The 16,609-nt window shown below is 64.6% G+C and overlaps 2 protein-coding genes across 8 annotated transcripts in view; both read right to left on the minus strand.

The window, feature by feature from the left end:
- The window catches only part of LLGL2 (LLGL scribble cell polarity complex component 2), a 33,523-nt gene extending 24,643 nt beyond the window's left edge, over window positions 1-8,880 (minus strand). For 3 of the 5 annotated variants that reach the window (XM_008250954.4, XM_008250953.4, XM_008250955.4), the window contains exon 1: window positions 8,727-8,879. The gene's annotated coding sequence lies outside the window, so the exon portion shown is untranslated. Of the gene's footprint in view, window positions 1-8,726 lie in introns of all 5 variants that reach the window. The other 2 variants (XM_070060318.1, XM_051838389.2) reach the window with 2 other exon arrangements.
- A 710-nt stretch (window positions 8,881-9,590) lies between these two features.
- Window positions 9,591-16,538, minus strand: TSEN54 (tRNA splicing endonuclease subunit 54). 3 transcript variants are annotated; one of them, XM_070060323.1, is made up of 11 exons: window positions 15,707-16,538; window positions 15,446-15,610; window positions 15,286-15,349; window positions 15,125-15,208; window positions 14,819-14,917; window positions 13,677-13,729; window positions 12,138-12,215; window positions 11,366-11,994; window positions 10,836-10,896; window positions 10,435-10,551; window positions 9,591-10,066 (listed from the first exon to the last, which is right to left on the minus strand). In XM_070060323.1, the coding sequence occupies exons 1-11, from the start codon at window positions 15,766-15,768 to the stop codon at window positions 9,916-9,918; spliced, it is 1,563 nt and encodes a 520-aa protein (XP_069916424.1). In that variant the 5' UTR covers window positions 15,769-16,538; the 3' UTR covers window positions 9,591-9,915. The 3 variants fall into 3 exon arrangements, with proteins under 3 accessions (XP_069916424.1, XP_069916423.1, XP_069916425.1); XM_070060322.1 differs by having other exon boundaries at window positions 12,138-12,239; window positions 15,707-16,531; XM_070060324.1 differs by having other exon boundaries at window positions 12,138-12,239; window positions 15,730-15,863.
- Between the last annotated feature and the right edge of the window lie 71 nt (window positions 16,539-16,609).

The raw sequence follows: 16,609 nt of genomic DNA on the forward strand, positions 1-16,609 counted from the left end.
CCAAGGCCCCTGGGAGCACCTGCTGCAGACCAGGCACAGGCACAGCCCCTTTGCTCTCGTAGAAGCAAACAATGCAGAGCAGACCCAAGTCCAGGCAGCCAGGGCAACACGGTACCTCTCTACCTGCTCGCACTCCTGGAGCCCCCTGACAGGTAAGCAGGCTGGGGACAGATGACGAGGCAAAGCCCACAGCAGCTGGGCGACCATACAAGGTCACCGAGCAGGAAGCCACAGCCTTCGGGCCCGGCCCCAGGTCTGCAAACCCCCCAACTCTAAGAGCTCTGGGTAGCACAGGTCAAAGGGTGCCCGACTGCACCCTGCAATCAGGAGGCAGGCCCCGCCCAGACACATTCCCACAATTGCCCTCAGCCCAGAGCCAGGCCCACATCCGCCCCGGAGCGCAGTCTCCCGAGAGCGAAGTGACTGCCCAAGTCGAGTGCCACCTCTTCTCAGAGGACACGAGGGGACAGGTCTGGGCCTGGCTGGACTCACCTCCAGGCAGCCCCTCAGGACCACCCACCCCAGACAAGCAAGTTTCCTGCGGTGGAACCTCAGGAAGCCAGGCCCGGAGCGGCCTGGTGTGGAGCAGATCCTATCTCCCCGGCCCACTCCTGGAGGCAGACAGGGAATGCAGGGAAGACAGCCCCAGGCGAGGTACAACAGGCCAGGGCCTGACCATCACAGCTCAGCCCCTCCGAGCCGAGCCTAGCCTGCGGCCTCCTGCGCTGCACAGACAGCTCCCCTACAGAGGTGCTTCCCCCTGCACGGGTCCCCTGGAAGGAGGAGTAGGGGGAGTGCTGGCACAGCGCTCACGGCGGACGGAGCAGGCCCCATCCCGGGACTGCAGGTGCATGGGATGATTTCCAGCGGCCACCAAGAAAATCAAGATGCTAAGAGCAGCGCCCAGGCTGGGGCGGCTGAAGGGCTCTGGACCGTCCCTTCCCACTCTCCGTCCTCCGCCCTCTTTTGCCTTCCTGAGCGTCGGCCGCGCCGTCAACTCGCGAACAGGTTAGTTCTTCCTCCGGTCGGCTGGTTACCCGCGAAGCCTCCCGCAAGCTGCGGCTTTCTCATTCTTACTCAAGTCCTTCAGTCACTGCCGCATCCTACTGCCCTGGTGAGCACTCACTGTGCAGAGGTGAGAGCGAGAGGCAGGAAGTGGTGGCCACACGGTCAGACTCCAGGGCACAGCAAGCTGGGCAGGACTGACAGGCACAAAGCCTGAAGATGGGACGAGCTTGTTCCGGGAGGACGGAGACGAGTGGGAGGCGGGGCTTGCGGGGCACACAAGGAGCTCTGACAGTCCTGAGCAGGGCCTGTAGGCTGTCCCGCCCACCCCACCCCCCACACCAGATCCACCTGCTCAGCTCCCCCCGGCCCCACCCGCTCTGTCTGGAACGCAGCTCATCTGAAGTCCCCTCCCAAGGGCTTCCCTCTCTCGCTGTGCTCCCGCAGGGTTTGCGCCTTCTGTTAACATGACGCCCTGCTCACACCGTGGGGTGGAATTAGGCCTGGTGGTGAAGACACCACCGCCTCACGGGTGGGAGTCCCGGCCTCGCTCTGGGTTCTAGCTTCCTGCTAGCGAACACCCTGGGGCAGCAGCGGCGATGGCTCCAGGACGTGGGACCCTGCCACCCGCGGGAGCTCCTGGATGGAGCACCCAGCTCTGGCATCAGTTGTTGAGGGCACTTGGGGGGTAGTGAACCAGTGGATGGGGCGCCCATCTAGCCCCACAAATGCTCGCCCCAGCCTCCTGCTGGTTATTAAGCTACGGGGAAAGTGAACCAACCCACTGGCCAGCAACCAGCACAGGCGAGGGGTTGAGCACCTGTCCCCACGGAGAGGGCAGAGACTTCCTGGTGACCTGGACACTCACATGAGATCGTGAGCCAGGCAGGACCTGCTGGAGACGCACACCCTGGAAGAGGCTCGTAGGGCTAGCGGTTAGCAGCGATTTTTGTCTGGTTTCTCTGCCTCCCAGGCAGGGTGGACAACAAGGGGACCTGACGAAGGGTGACGCCCCAGGCGGCGTTCGGGGCGAGGGTGGGGCCTGCGCGACCCGTTGGCAGCTTTGCCTCTCAGGAACCCGCGTGGATCAGCCAGGTCTGAAGGCCGGAGAGCCAAGCAAACAGGCAGGCGAAGCAGCTGCGAGACCTTGGGCTCGAGGGTTCTGACCCGGTGGGGCTGTCCAAGGCCGGCCTGGCAAATGCCCAGACTCCTCTCCAGTGCTCCTCCTACCGAGGGGCGTGGGAGAAGTGACTACCAACGCGGCAGTCACTGGGGACGCCGCGGGGCCACAGCACCACTCCTGGGGCTGCCCAAGAAACACCTTCTCTACCGCTGCCCTCGCCCCAGCTTCTCCCAGACCCCATCCCTGCCCGTGACGGCGTCTGTGTGACCCGACCACGTGTGTGACCCGACCACGTGTGTGACCCAACCAACAACCTCCGAGCCACCCTCCCCGCTCTCCCCCGCCTCAGTGTGCCGTCAGCGTGCTGAGCTGTGGCGGAGTCCTATTTGTTTTCCGGCTGCTGCTGACCCCTGCGGCTTCTGTGCCTGGGGCGTGGCAGTAGCCCGAAAGCTCCCTGTGGCCACTGGTCCCGCAACTTCCGTCTCTTCTCACCGCTTCCATCACCACCACTGGCGCCGGCGGGCACAACAGTCCCAGGGGCTCGGGCAGGTCCCCCACACCCTGACGCCCAGAGGCGGCATCCTCTCAGCGACAGGCCCTGCCTTCCTCCTCCATCCTCTGCCTGCCCCCACCTCATGCATCTCAAGAGCTCAGCAGAGATCACCGGCAGAGAGAGAGACCACCACAGAAGGGCGGGCCCACCTGGAGCCCCCTGCTCTAGGCAGAGGGCTGCTTGTGGAGGGAGGAGGGGGATGCCCGGGTCACAGTGCCCATCCCCCGCAGGCACTGCTGGGGCACCTGGGCTCAGCTGTCCCCATGAGTCCAAGGCTTGGTCAAGCCGAGCCCGTCCTTTCCTGCAGGTGTGGGAAGGGCCAGGAGGAGGGGGAGCGGGGAGGGAGGACTCCTGGGTCACAGTGCCCATCCCCCGCGGGCACTGCTGGGGCACCTGGGTTCAGCTTGGTCAAGCCGAGCCCGTCCTTTCCTGCAGGTGTGGGAAGGGCCAGCCCCCTACGAAGTCCCTTCACAGGTGCCGGGAGAGTCCGCACCCAGCTTCTGCCACAGCTCCCTCCCGCCCTCAGGAGCGCAGGGTGAGGAGTCCGGGCTGATTCAGAAGCTGCCCTCCCTTCCCCGACATCCTGTGCGAGGCCTGTGTGTGGCTTTGGCCTCCGGTGTGGCGGATGTGAGACCGCCCCTGCACCTCCTACCAACTGGAGCGGTGCAGCAGGGCTCGGAGCCACCGGGGCAGCTGCTGACCCCTCCAGCTCCTGCTGGCGCCAGCTCAGCGGCCTGTGTAGTCCCGGGAAGCCTGATGCCCCACCAGCAGCTTAGCAACCAAACCTCAATGCTTGCGGGCACCTGGTGGAGGTGGGGCAGAGGGCACTGTCACTGCTGTTAGGGATACAGGGACCCGGGGCTGAGGCCAGATGTCACTTTAGGGACACTGTGAGCATCATCTGGTTCTTACAACATTAGCTGTTTTCGAAATAACCAACCCGGAGTGGTAGCAAGCCCGGGCAGTTGGTGAGAACCTAGGTCTCAGTTGGAACTCATCTGTACAGCCCGTGTTGGGCTCAGTCCAGAGCCTCTCTCCTGGGACAAAGCAGTACCCTACAGGCTGGGTGAGCCTCTGTGGGGCCAGCTCCCAGCCCCACCAGCCATCCTACAGCCTGAGAGTCCCCTCCATGCATCCACCCCCACCCCCACCCCACCCCGCCCTGCCCTGTGCACGCCCAGACTGGGGGCTTCGGTCCTCTACTGTGAGACAACCTACCATGCTCTCCAGAGAGGCAGGTGACAGAAGTGGTCAAATACAAGGAAAAGCAAAACCATTCAGCGAGAAGATGGACAGTTTGCCTGGGGCCGAGGCAGGCAGGCTACCTAGGCCTGTCCAACTGAGCCCCATTCCCGGACCTTCTACTGCCCCAGAATCACAACAGCAGCCCCAGGGAGCTTCCAGAAGACGCCAGCTCCTGGAGGAGGGAGAGCCGCACTCTCCCATGGCTGCACTGCCAACGACCCACCCAGGTCCTCACACCAAGAACTCTGTCTTGAGTTTTGTTCAATGTTCCCTTCTTGCCGAGGCCCACTCTGACCCCTTTTTAATAGGTATTTTACTTGAAAGGTGTCATTACAGAGATCTTCCATCCACTGATTCACTCCCCAAATGGCCGCAATGGCCAAGGGTGGGCCAGGCCAAAGCCAGGAACTCCATCCGGGTCTCCCACGCGGATGCAGGGGCCCAGGCACTTGGGCCATCTTCCACTGCTTTCCCAGTTGCATTAGTAGGGAGCTGGATCAGAAGTGCAGCAGCCGGGACTCGAACCAGCACCCATACGGGATGCCGGCACTGTAGACAGGAGAGTGGTTTAACCTGCTGTGCCACAGTGCAGGCCCCTTGAACTCCTTTTAAAGCCGTAACCTGCTCCTACCAGGGAGTTCTCAAACCCAGCTCTAATTCTTACGCTATAGAGAATATCACCTTCTTTTAAAAACATTGTTTAAAAAATTCCTATTTATTCAAAAAAGAGTTACAGAGAAAGTGAGAGAGACATGGAGATCTTCCATCCACAAGTTCACTCCCCAAGTGGCCACAATGGCCAGGGCTGGGCCAGGCCAGAGCCAGGAACTCCATCTGGGCCTCCCATGTGAGTGGCAGGGGCCCAAGCAGGGAAGTGGAGCAGCTGGGACGTGAACCGGCGCCCACATGGGATGCCGGCACCGCAGGCAGCAGCTCAACCCGCCGCGCCACAGCGCTGGTCCCGCGTGTTACTCCACATCCCTCCTTCCCGTCTCCCTTTAGAGAGAAGGTTCCGTGACGGCAGAGACCTTTGCTTGGTTTCAGGATTAGGTTGCCTAGCACCACGCCAGGCACACAGCAGGCACAAATAAATACTTGTTCAGGGAGTGGACAGACAGGTGACTGCCCAGGGATGAACCAGGCACAGTCTTCTCCATCGCTGACCCCCCAGGACACGGAGATGCGTCTCTGGACTTGGCCAGGGTCATGGGGTCGCCACACCAGGCCTCCTGACCAGGACACACTGGTGGGCTGTGCCTCTGACCGGGGCTGCAGGACAGCCGCTCCCTGGCAAGACTCCGGGAGTGTGATTAAGTATCAGTGGCGCTTGCCAGACTCCAGGAGTCCCACGCCCGATGTCCCTCTCGTCAAACCCTGGAGCACTGGGTCTCTGCTGAATTCCTGAAACCTAGCAGCTCCCCTGTCCCCTCTCCTAGCTCAAGAATTCACCCCAGCTCCCAGCAAGAGAAGGCATGGCTCCTCCAAGTCCTGGTTTCCTTTGAGAGGCCCGGTGGGGAGAGGAGCCCACCCCAAAGGGAGCTGGGCAAAGCCCCTGGCCAGGCACAGCAAGGGAGGAGGGTCCCCTGGGGGAGGGGGCAGTGCTGGCGGCCCCACTGTGGAAGGTCCCCTTTCCTGTCCGGTACTGTGTCTCCCACAAAGTCGCCAGCCAGCAGGGCATGTCTGCCCGGACCCAGGAGCAGCCCCCACAGCCACAGGGCCCGAGTGAGGGCCCCATGGCGGGTGAGCCCAGGAAGCCCACAGCAGCCTCTATGGCCTCAACTCAGGTGCCTCAACAGCTGCTGCCAGCAGTCTCCAAGAGGGTTGGGTAAGCCCCTAGGAAACCCAGCCCTGGACACTCTCCAGCAGGATTGGGGGCAGGGGCTCCGGGCACCACTTTCTCTCCTGGAGGGAGGGGCTTGGGAAAGTGCTGGCAGGAGAGAACACCCCCTCCCCCAAATGAGGTTGAAAGGAGGCACTTGGAGCTCCCAGAAAAGCTTAATGGCAACAGAGCCACTCAGGAATGCGCTCCTCCCCCGGCCTGGGAGAGGCGGGCACGCAGGGACCCTCTGGCCAGAGCCTAGGGCAGATTAGGTTCTGCACCCTGGAAGGGCTCTAAGCTAAGTCTTCGATCAGCCCTCACTCCCGACTCTCCCACGGAGCAAGGGAAGTATCAAAGGCCACCGGAGCACAGGCCAAGAGAGGCCCCTGGCCTCTACCTCCGCGAGCCTCCTCACTGAAAAGCAGCGACCATGGGGCTGGCGCTGTGGCATAGTGGGTAAAGCCGCCGCCTGAAGTGCTAGCATCCCATATGGGCGCCGGTTCTAGTCCCGGCTGCTCCTCTTCCCATCCAGCTCTCTGCTATGGCCTGGGAAAGCAGAAGATGGCCCAAGTCCTTGGGCCCCTGCACCCAAGTGGGAGACCTGGAAGAAGCTCCTGGCTCCTGATCAGCTCAGCTCCAGCCACTGCAACCAACTGGGGGAGTGAACCAGCAGATGGAAGACCTCTCTCTACCCTTGTCTCTCCTCTCTGTGTAACTTTGACTTTCAAATAAAAAAGATTAAAAAAAAAAAAAAAGGAAAGGAAAGAAAGCAGCGACCTGCAGAGGCTTTGAAAGGTCACTAAATTGCAACCCCTCGGCCAGCCGGGGTCAAATTCACTTCGCCCCTCAGGTTCTTCCAAAAAACCCAGGACCAACCCAAAGATCTGAGCAACCAACGCTTTCGTTCAGGGAAGCCAAGATGTTCACCTTCCTCCCGTGCCTGCTATGCACCCAGCCACACTTGTCCATGATGCGTCCCATCTTCTCGGCAACAGTGACAGGCGCCACAACAGGCTCAGGTGACCCAAGGTCGGTCCCCAGCAAGCACTCCACAGGCCTGGCTTCAAACCGCACCGGGGGCCAGCCTGTGCCGCGGCAGCTAAGAGCTGCTTGGGTTGGCCTGCATGCCCAGCAGTGTGCTACGGCGCACCCTGGGCGGCAGCAGGTGACGGCTCACGTACTACAGTGCCTACCACTCACGCGGGAGACCCACACGGAGTTCCGGGCTCCTGGCTTCAGCCTGGCCCCGCCCCCCTGTTGTGGGCATTTGGGGAGACTCAGGTCTTTGTCTCTGCCTTGCAAATTAAAAATTTTCCATCTTCACGCCTCCTAAGATGTTTGATGCTTTCCCCCCTACTCTGGCCTCTCCGTTATTTAAAACAATGGGGGTCACCTGGGATTCTGGGCCTCATTTTCTTTTTATTTACTTGACAGGTAGAGTTACAGTGAGGGAGAGAAAGGTCTTCCTTCCATTGGTTCATCTCCCAAATGGCCACAACGGCCAGAGCTGCGCCAATCTGAAGCCAGGAGCCAGGTTCCTCTTCCTGGTCTCCCATGCGGGTGCAGGGCCCAAGCACTTGGGCCATCCTCCACTGCCCTCCCAGGCCACAGCAGCGAGCTGGACTGGAAGAGGAGCAACCAGGACTAGAACCCGGCACCCCAACCGAGACTAGAACCCAGTGCCCATAAGGGATGCCGGTGCCGCAGGTGGAGGATTAGCCAAGTGAGCCACGGTGCCCCCCCCTTCTTTCAATACCGTGTCTACTCAGAGATTATTAGAATTAAGTTATATCCACCTGTCACTGATGGGACCCTCTTTCCTCAAGGAAGACCAGGGCCGCAGCGTCACTGAGGCACCTGGGGCCCCGGAAAGAGCGTCCAGGGGCCCACACAGACGGAGCCAGGCTAACCTCAGAGGCCAGGAGGGGGCTTTGGTCAGAGCCTCAATGACTGCTGGCACCATGGGGAGTTCCAAAGCTGACGAATCTCCCACGACCTTCCCAGCGCCTGGCACACACCCAGACCTTTCCCTCAAAAGCCACGCCAAGCTCGGGCTCCCAGGCGCTGGCCCCAGCCCATCGCGGCAGCTGTTCTTCCTACCTGGGTTTCCTGGTCACCCCGACACACCCGTTCCCTCCCAGTTCCCTCCCCGCTCCGAATCCCCTGTGCGGAGTGACAGGCGTCTCCCGAGCCCAGGTTGGGGCGGCCTGCACCTGCAAGTGGAGCCGCTGGGGAGGGGGGGCTGGGGGCCGAGTGTAAGCCCCGCCCTCCTCACCCAAGGCTCACCTGTCTCAGGTGAGAGCCTCAAAGGGCCACACCTGCTGTCCTGGTTACAGTCGCGGCCAGCCACCGGAGTGGCCACCAGCCGTCCAGCACACCAAGGCACACTTCCCTCGGCAAGAATTTTCCACCGCTCGCCACGTCCCGCCGCGCACCCCCCCCACTCGCCGGCGTGCAAAGCGGGGCGGGGGCCGTCGCCTACAGGTGTCCGAAGGTGCGCGGCGCCGAGAGAGGCCCCGAGGCCGAAGTCCCTCCCGCCGGCTTCCTGCGCCCGAGGATTAGGACGCACAAAGGGCCGGCCGGAGGCAGCCCAGATGGCAGGGCTAAGCCTCCGAGGGAGCGCGCTCCAGCCGCCGCCCGCGCAGAAGGGGCGCCCGGAGGCGCGCGCCCTGCACGTGGGTCCGGGGTCCCCGGCCCCGCTCGCGCACGGAGCCCCCCGCACCCACTCGGGCGGGCACCTGCTCCCCCGCTCTCAAAGGCCACCACTGTCGCGCAAACCGCGCTCGCTCGCCGCGGGCGGGTCTGACGGAAAAGTTCCCGGCGGCACTTCCCACAGGTGTCCGTCTCCCAGGCGAGCCGAGCGACCCGGGCGAGGGCCAGGCGGGCGGCCCCGCGCGCAGCCCTCCCCGCCCGCGCCTCGCCGCCCCGCCCGGGGGTCTCGGCCCGCCGCCCGCCCAGTGGGGTCCGTGCGGCCGCCTCACCTGCAACCCGGGCCGGCCCCGCCCGAGGCCTCGGCGTCCCCCGGCGCCGCTCCGCTGGCTCCGCGCGCCGGCCCACGGGCTGCTGGGCGGCCGTCGCTTCCTGCTCACCTCCGGCGCGGCCGGCCCGGGGGCGGAGCGGCCGCTATTTACATAAAGGGCGAGCCGGCCCGCCGCGGGGGCCGCCTCCCCGCCCCGCCCCCCAGCCTGCGCCGGCGGGGCGGGGGCGCAGGGGCGCCCTCGGGGGCGGGGGCCGCGCTCCGGCCAATCCGCGGCCCCGGGGAGCGCGGGGGCGGGGCGCGCCCGGCCCGCCCCGGCTCACCTGCGCGCACCTGGCCGCAGGACAGCACGCCGCGCCCAGTGCCCCGCCGCCTCCTGGAAGAGGAAATAGTTCCCGGAACGCCTGCCAGCCAGACCGGAGGGGCCCCGCGGGCGGCTCCTCCCGAGGGTGCGAGCCCTGGAGACCGCGGTGGACGCTGGGCCGGGCCTCGCCCTCCCGCACCGCGCAGAGGAGTGGTGCTGGGGGCGAGGCCTTCCCTGGGGTGGGCCCCAAACCAGGACCCTCCTCCGTGTCCACTGCGGAGGCCAGCAGCGGCGGGAGTTTCTAGCTCAAGCCAGGGAGAGGATTGGAGAGGCGGGAGCCGAAGGGCTAGAACTGCGCCCCCCGCAGCAGCTGGCAGACCCCCGGGGCGCAGCGTCAAACTAAACCGACCCGGCGCCTCCCGGCCACCCTTGTGTCCTGAGCCGCCCCGCTCTGGTGAAGAGAGGCCCTCCCTCCCTCCGCCGCCCCAAAGCGCGCGCCTCCCAGTGAGTGGCCAAACAGGAGAGGCTGGGGGTCTGTCCGGCATATCCAACCACGCACAAAAATAAAGAGATCCGTTTTTAATGGCTTTGGCTTTATGGCAAGAAGCAGGCACCCTCTCGTTAAAGGCACAGAGTCCTCTCTTCTGGGCCCCCTCCTCTGCCCGGGTCTGAGTTCCGAAGGGGTCCCTGCAAGGCGGCGATCCCGGGTGCGGGCGTTGGCAGCGTGCAGCGGCCAGGCAGGGAGGAGGGGAGTGGTGTCAGGCACCAGGGCCAAGGTCCAGACCACAGGTCAGAGTCCAGGCCCGGGAGGCCGCTGGATGGTCCCTGAGAACAGACAGTCCAGGTCTCCCCAGGGCAGGCTGCAGCCCCTCCGCCCCCAGCCGCGTGGTCAGTGCTCCAGGTCCCTGGGCAGCGTGAAGTCCCTGAAGCTGTAGAAGGAGATGTCGCCATGGTCCACCAGCGCGAAGAGCAGGGGGACGTCCCCGCTCTGGTAGGACAAGCGCTTGAGGCTGCAGAGGTCGGGGACCGGCTCATCGAACCTGCACGGACAAGGGCTGCTCTCAGACCTGACCATCCTGGGCTCTGAGCCCCTCCCAGGCTCCCAGGCAAGGAAGATGGGGGCCAGGGGTGGGGGAGCAAGAATTCTAGCATCTGGGCTCTTCTGCCTGCAAACTGGACACCGGGGAGCCCCCAGCCCTGGGTCTGCAGGGGGCCGGAAGAGAATTCTGAGCCCTGTGCCCACGAACCCCACCGACCTACATCCCTTCTGCTGCACAGGGACCAACGCAGGGGAGAAAGACCTTGTGTGGGCCACTAAACCTCTCCGGACTTCAGCTTCCTCTCAGGCCATCGGCACCCTGGCCAGAGAGCTGGCAGCAGCCTGGGGCGGTGCTCGCCCGGCTCGTACCCGCTAATGCACATCCGGGCATAGGGTTTGCCAGGGTTGTTCTTCCGGAACGTGGCCACGGCGTCAGCCTGGTAAACATCAAAGCTGATCTCCAGGTCCCCGGCCTTGCCCTGCAGCCTGCGGAGATGGGAAACCTCAGGACACAGACTGTCCCCGTCACCCTTCCTGCCCACCACCAGTTCCAGGAAGCCGTGTCCTCTAAGGGGAGGGGCTCCCGACTCCCAGGTTAAACCCACCTGGCGTTGCTCCCCGTGCCCTGGCCGTGAATGGGTACCAGCTGTGGCACGTGGGCAGGGGTCCCTGGCAGGCTCCTCCAGCTCACAACCAACCGCAGGAGCTACATCCCGGCCGCCTACCCCCCAGGGCAAGCAGGGTACCGCGAGCACAGCTCGGACACTCACCGAGCGCCTCCGTCAGCCAGGTGCGCTGTCTGCAGCACAGAGATGTGGTGAAGCACGGCGGCTGCGGAGAGCAAGAGCCAGGGGTGGGCAGGCGGCCAGTCACCCGCGCTCCCGCCATTTCTGCGTCTGCCACCCCCTTTTCCCGGTTAGATTTTCAGTACCTCCGAACCTGTTCATGTGTTTAGCTCAGACCATTCTGGCCCCATTAGGGCCCCGTGCTCAAAATTAAGAGCACAGAGCAAGCCTTCCTCTACCTCCTTGTTCTGCCAAGAGGCGGGAGGAGAGAGGACCACAGCTCACCGGGGGCAGAGGCGCCCACGTCACCGTTTGTGGTTTCAAGGACCGCTTGGCCTGACACACCGCCTCTCCCCCTTGCCGTGCGGGCCCTCTGCTGCCACCCGAGGATCTGGCTGTCCCTGTGGGCTCCTCTATCTTGTGCCTCAACCAGACCTGGCCACTCCACACCCCTTCGGAATCCTGACTCCTCAGCCGTCAGAAGCCTGCCGGGCTGTAGCCGGGGGAGAGGGTACCTGGAGAGTCCGCCTGGCCAGGGCTCAGCAGCGGGGTGACGGGCTGGCCCCACAGGTGCGGCGGCCGGCTCTGGCTCCTCTCCCGGTGCCGCCTCTGCAGCAGCTCCTTGTACGCCCGCCAGCCGGAGCAGCGCCGCACCTCGGGGTCCGCGTTCACGTCCTCCCGGAAGTGCCGCGCCTCCACCTGCTGCTCCCGCTCCCTCTGGGACAGCTTCTCCTTCCGCTGGTTCAATTGCTGGCACCAGGAGCCGGCATCTGTGTCCCGCCCCGCAACATTGGCGGGGAGCAGCTCTGGGGCCGGGGCTGGCAGGAGGGTGTGGCGGCTGTCTGGCGCCATGTTGGGGAAGGAGATCTGGGAGAAGTCCCAGCGCGGCTTAGCAGCCCCCGTGACCCCATTCTCCACGTGGCCGCTCTGCCGGCTGCACCCCATCCCCTCCCCGGCCAGGCCAGGGCAGGGCTCCAGGGACCCCGGAAGAGGAAAGGGGCTGGCTGGGCCCTGTCCTGGGCTCAACTCCTGGGGTTTCTCCTCCACACGTGGGCCGTGCTGGCTGTAGGAAGGAGGGCCGGAGGCCGCCAGGATCTCAGGCTGCAGGGAGTCGTCCGGCGCCTTGGCCTTCTTACTCACGGACCTGAGGGACGCGGGAAAAGCAGTGCATCTGCTCCGGTGGCTGAGCTGCACTCGGCCCCTGGTGTTGCCCTGAGCCTATGTGCCGCCGCCCGAGGCCGGCTCTAAGGCTGAGCCCTCCCAGGTGGCCTTGGGGGGGAGCACTACCGAGAGCTCGAACTCCTCCTCTTCTTCTTGCCAGGACCGTCCTCCAAGAGCTGGGCGCTGCCATCCAAGTTCAGCTGCCTCTCGTATGGGGACAGGACAGAGCTGTGGGTGACAACGGTGGGGGCTGCCTCTCGTAAGGGGACAGGACAGAGCTGTGGGGTGACAATGGTGGGGGCTGCCTCTCGTAAGGGGACAGGACAGAGCTGGGGGTGACAACGGTGGGGGCTGCCTCTCATAAGGGGACAGGACAGAGCTGTGGGGTGACAATGGTGGGGGCTGCCTCTCGTAAGGGGACAGGACAGAGCTGTGGGGTGACAACGGTGGGGGCTGCCTCTCGTATGGGGACAGGACAGAGCTGTGGGGTGACAACCGTGGGGGCTGGGGACAACAGCTCCACCTCTGCACCCTGATGCCCAAGCGGGACTGGTCAGGGCCCCGGACGGATCTGCACAAGGGGTCCACAGAGGGAGTCCACAGACGCCCCCAGGCCTCTGGAGTTAGGACTCCCAGAGTCAGCAATAAGTGATTTATCACTGGTGAGAAAAACCACATAGAGCCAGAAGGCTTGGAAAATACAGAAAAATTAAAATGAAAACTAAAAGCTCTACCAGCCTCATATGTATACACTAACCTTGCTCCATGCTTTTTTTTTCTGACAAAAATGGCAATGCACCAACAAAATGCTTTGCAATCCCTTTTTTTTGTTTGTTTAATAATATTACTACGAACATGACCCCTTATCACTACAGCCACTGGCCACAAGTAGCTATTTAAGTTCAATTTAAATCAGTCAAAATGACTCAGTGCCATGGCTGCACAGGTCATGTCCGGTGCACAGACAGGACATGCTCACAGAAAGTCCGAGTGGACGTCCTGCTCTGAGGGACGCACTCCTGGTAATCCGCCTGCACTTGCTGAACACACAGACCTCCAAGCACACCGACTCGGAGTTCCCGGGGAAGTGCCAGCTCTGCAGGGCCGTGATTTTGCCGTTTCCAGAAACGGACCCAGGGCCTGGCACCGGCCAGTGGTCAGCGAGTGCTAGTGCACGAACAGTGTGGCGTGCGCACATCCGCGCTACTTCTCTAGGCCAGACCGCACCCTTAGGGAGTAAAGGATGCGTCTCTTCAGGTTTTCACGACATACCGTCAAAGTCTGAGGCTCTTAGCAACGCTGGATTCTAAGGTGACAGAGAACACCCACCCTCGCACGAGTCACGTGAAACCTCACAACTGTGAATTCCTTACTTGGTCCTTACTCGGCAAATCTGCCCCCACACCTCCCAGGAGCCAGGCGCAGTCCCACCCTGCATCCCAGGACACACAGTGAGCTGCGGGGCTCAGTGGTCGCCTGACGACCCAGGACAAAGCACAAGGACGGGACCTGTCCCCACGAGCCCTCCACAGAGCACTTCCACCTCGGGCCCCTGGTCCACGTCCAGGGAGCTGCGCTCTAGGTGCAGGGCCACTTTCCTCCTGAGGCTCACTGGCCAGGTCCCGGGACGGGAATGAGCGGGAGGGCGAAGGCACAGGGACTGACCTTGGATGGAACCGTCGAACCACGTAGCCCAGTCTCTTCAGGTGGCTGAAGACCTCGGAGGTTAAAAAAGAAAAAGGAAGAAAAGCTCAGATACCCACTCTTTAACACACGAAAGAGTTTCTGCAGATACAAGATTTCCTGCACCCCTTCCACTCCTCTCCTGGACACCCCCAGACTTCCAAGCCTGGGATTGGCTGGACCACACGCCATCGCACACGCCCCCAAAGCAAGGTCTGTCCCTCCAGTACCTGTCCTTTCCCGGGCCTTACTCTGGGCACGAGTGACACGCAGCAATTTCTAGGCTTACGTGCAAGTTCCAAAAAGCTGGTAGCAACGGATGCAGCAAAGAACCGTGCCCACACCCACGGTGCCAGACGCGGGTGAGAACCGTCTCTGTGTCGCGTCTCCTGCCCCCGTATCACAGGGACGAATCGGGGCGTCTCCCCCACCCTGCCTGGCCTCTCAGCAAAGGGAAACGCAGCTCAGCCCTCCTCCCTGACTTCTCCTGCGCCCCTGGACATTCTCGGTCCACTCCTGTTCCCCGTCTTTCCCTAACCGCCCCAGGTCCCAGGCCCCGCGCTCTCCTCTGGCCACGTGCTCCTGTGCCCACGCGTGTCCCTCGCCTTAACCTCTCCCCACACTCTCGGCCTCTGCCCAGCTCCCTGCGTGAATGTCCAACAGGCACCTCGAAATGAACGTTTCTGACACCCAGCTCTTCTGACCCACCCCAGCCTCCCGCGTCCGCTCCCCTCCCCGGTTTCCCCAGCTAGAAAACAATGTCACCGCTGTTCAGCCATCAAATCACGGGCCTGACCCTCAATTCTCTTCTTCAACCCTGACGTCCAGTCCATCGGCGAAGTCCCGTCCCTTCTTCCTCCAACTCATTTTTGAGGTCTGTCCACTTCCTGTCCCTCCCTGCTAGCCGGCCACACCAACACCCCAGGCCAAACATCTCTGCCTTCTTTCACCTGGATGAACATCCCAGACTCTCGCTTCTCCCCACAACGTCCCTGTCACTATCCAGCTGCCAGCAGGAGGGCCTGGGCCTCCCTGGTCTGTGCCAGGCGTAGCCCAGGCACAGGGCCTGGCTCCCCACTGGCCAACACTCACGGGCTCAGCGGGTGGCTGAGGGTGGCAGGTACCTGGTACTTGAGGAAGGCCACAGGGTCCTGGGCCAGCAGCAGCTGGTACGCCTCCTGGATGGACAGCGGCAGGTCTTGGTGGAACAGCTGGATGGAGCCCTGGAAGTGCGGCCGGAGCTCAGCCCAGGGGAGCAACCTCCTGCCTCCAGTGGCACCGGCGCTCCCACCGAGAGGACGGCAAGCACGCGGCTGCCCCCCAGGACGGCGGGCAGGCTGCCCGGCCCCCTGCACCTGCACTAGCCACCCGGCCGCACCGCTAGAAACCGCGCCCCCCACTCCTCCCTTCCCGCCCCGGGCCCCACTCACACACTCCAGCAGGTACAGGGCCTCTTCGGGGTGAAGCCGCTGCCGGCCCTGCTCCGAGAAGCCCATGGTCTGCCAGAATTTACCCTGCGTGGGAGCCGGAGCCAGGGTCACCCAGGGGCCAGGCGGGCGCGGGTCCCCCTGCCCCGGGGCGCCCCGCTCACCGCAGGGGACGTCAGCTCCACGAAGCCCTCTTCCGCTCTCCACTCGGCGGCCACCAAGCTGCCCCTGCCGGGCGGCGGGGACTCGTGGGTCTCGGGCCGCCCGCGAGTGCCCGCGCGCCCTCCCGCCCGCCGCCCGCCCCGGGCGCGCCCGCCCCCTCACACGCGCTCCACGCGCTCCTCGGCCAGCAGTCCCCACAGCTCCTCGCGACACCGGCGCAGGCGCTTGGCCTGGGCCGCCGAGCCGTCGGGGACGAAGTCCTTGGGGCCATGCGACCGCTGGGGCAGCTTCTGGGGCCGCGAGCGGGCGGCGAGCAGTTCCCGGGCGCTGGGGGAGCAGAGGACGCGCCGTCAGCGCCGCGCGGCCGGGGCCCGCGTGCCCCTAGCCGCGCCCGCCCCGCAGCCTGCCCGCCCCACGGCGAACCTCAGCACGCGCCCCGCGGGCACCTCCACGGTCGCGGGCTCCGGCTCCGGCTCCGGCTCCATGCAGCCGCCGAGTGCGCCTGCGCGCGCCCCGCCCCGCGCCGGCACTCCGCGCGGCCCTAGCGCCCGCGGATTCCCCCGCGCCGCCTCCCAGGACCCGCCGGACTCCCGGCTGTGCTGGGTCCTAGCGCCGGCCCGACCCCACGTGCCGGGACTCCCTGGGCTAGGGAGTTGAGCTTGCAGGTTTCTGGGCGCGCAGGACCCCTCGGAGCTCCCTTCGAGTGACACCTGAGCGATGGGCGTCCGGAAGAGCTGCGTGGCTAGTCACACGTGGGACCCTCCCCTCCGCGGCCCTGCGCTGCTCTGGGCAAGTAGGGGAGGGGGCTCCAGGGACCGAGCGCTTTGCAAACCAAGGGTGGTCTGGGGCGGTCCGGGGAGGTTCGGGGTTCTTGCTGGCTCTTGGGCCCCTTTCAGGGGAGCGCTGAGGCCCGTTCCCGCGGGTGGGGGGCGCTGTCCGGCCCACGATGGTGCTGAAGCGCCGCCCCAGTCCTCCTGCGGCACCTCCTCAAGGGTGGGGTCCCCGCGGCCGCCCCGTGGGCCGCGCCGGCACCGTCCGCTAGGTGGCACCATTGCTCCGGCCAGCGGCTGTGGGTCCCCGACTCCGCGCGCGGAGGTCGCCGCGGGAGCCCCCGCGAGGGGCGAGGGGCGTGGAGGAACAGGACTCCCCAAGGAGGGTCCTGCGACCTCGCCGGCCACACCCCGGGCAGCTCCTCCTGGAGTCTGGATCCTACAGCCCCGTGTCGCCCCGGCTGCACAGCCCAGACGCAGCGGCGCGAAGGCTCGCCCCCAGTCCCCCCGCTGCGGTTCACCTGCGCGCATGCGCCGATCCAGCCGGCGCCCCGGG

The sequence above is a fragment of the Oryctolagus cuniculus genome, chromosome 17 (assembly GCF_964237555.1).
Source record: "Oryctolagus cuniculus chromosome 17, mOryCun1.1, whole genome shotgun sequence".
Taxonomy (NCBI): Eukaryota; Metazoa; Chordata; class Mammalia; order Lagomorpha; family Leporidae; genus Oryctolagus; species Oryctolagus cuniculus.

Bases quoted from the DNA above. Each gene is read 5' to 3' on its own strand.
- TSEN54 (XM_070060322.1), bottom strand. From the start codon at position 15,768: ATGGAGCCGGAGCCGGAGCCGGAGCCCGCGACCGTGGAGGTGCCCGCG. The intron at 15,350-15,445 runs GTGAGGGGGCGG...GCCGCCCGGCAG, and splicing joins GAGGAGCGCGTGGAGCGCGT to GGGCAGCTTGGTGGCCGCCG. The intron at 11,995-12,137 runs GTAGTGCTCCCC...CGCGTCCCTCAG, and splicing joins AGGAGGAGTTCGAGCTCTCG to GTCCGTGAGTAAGAAGGCCA.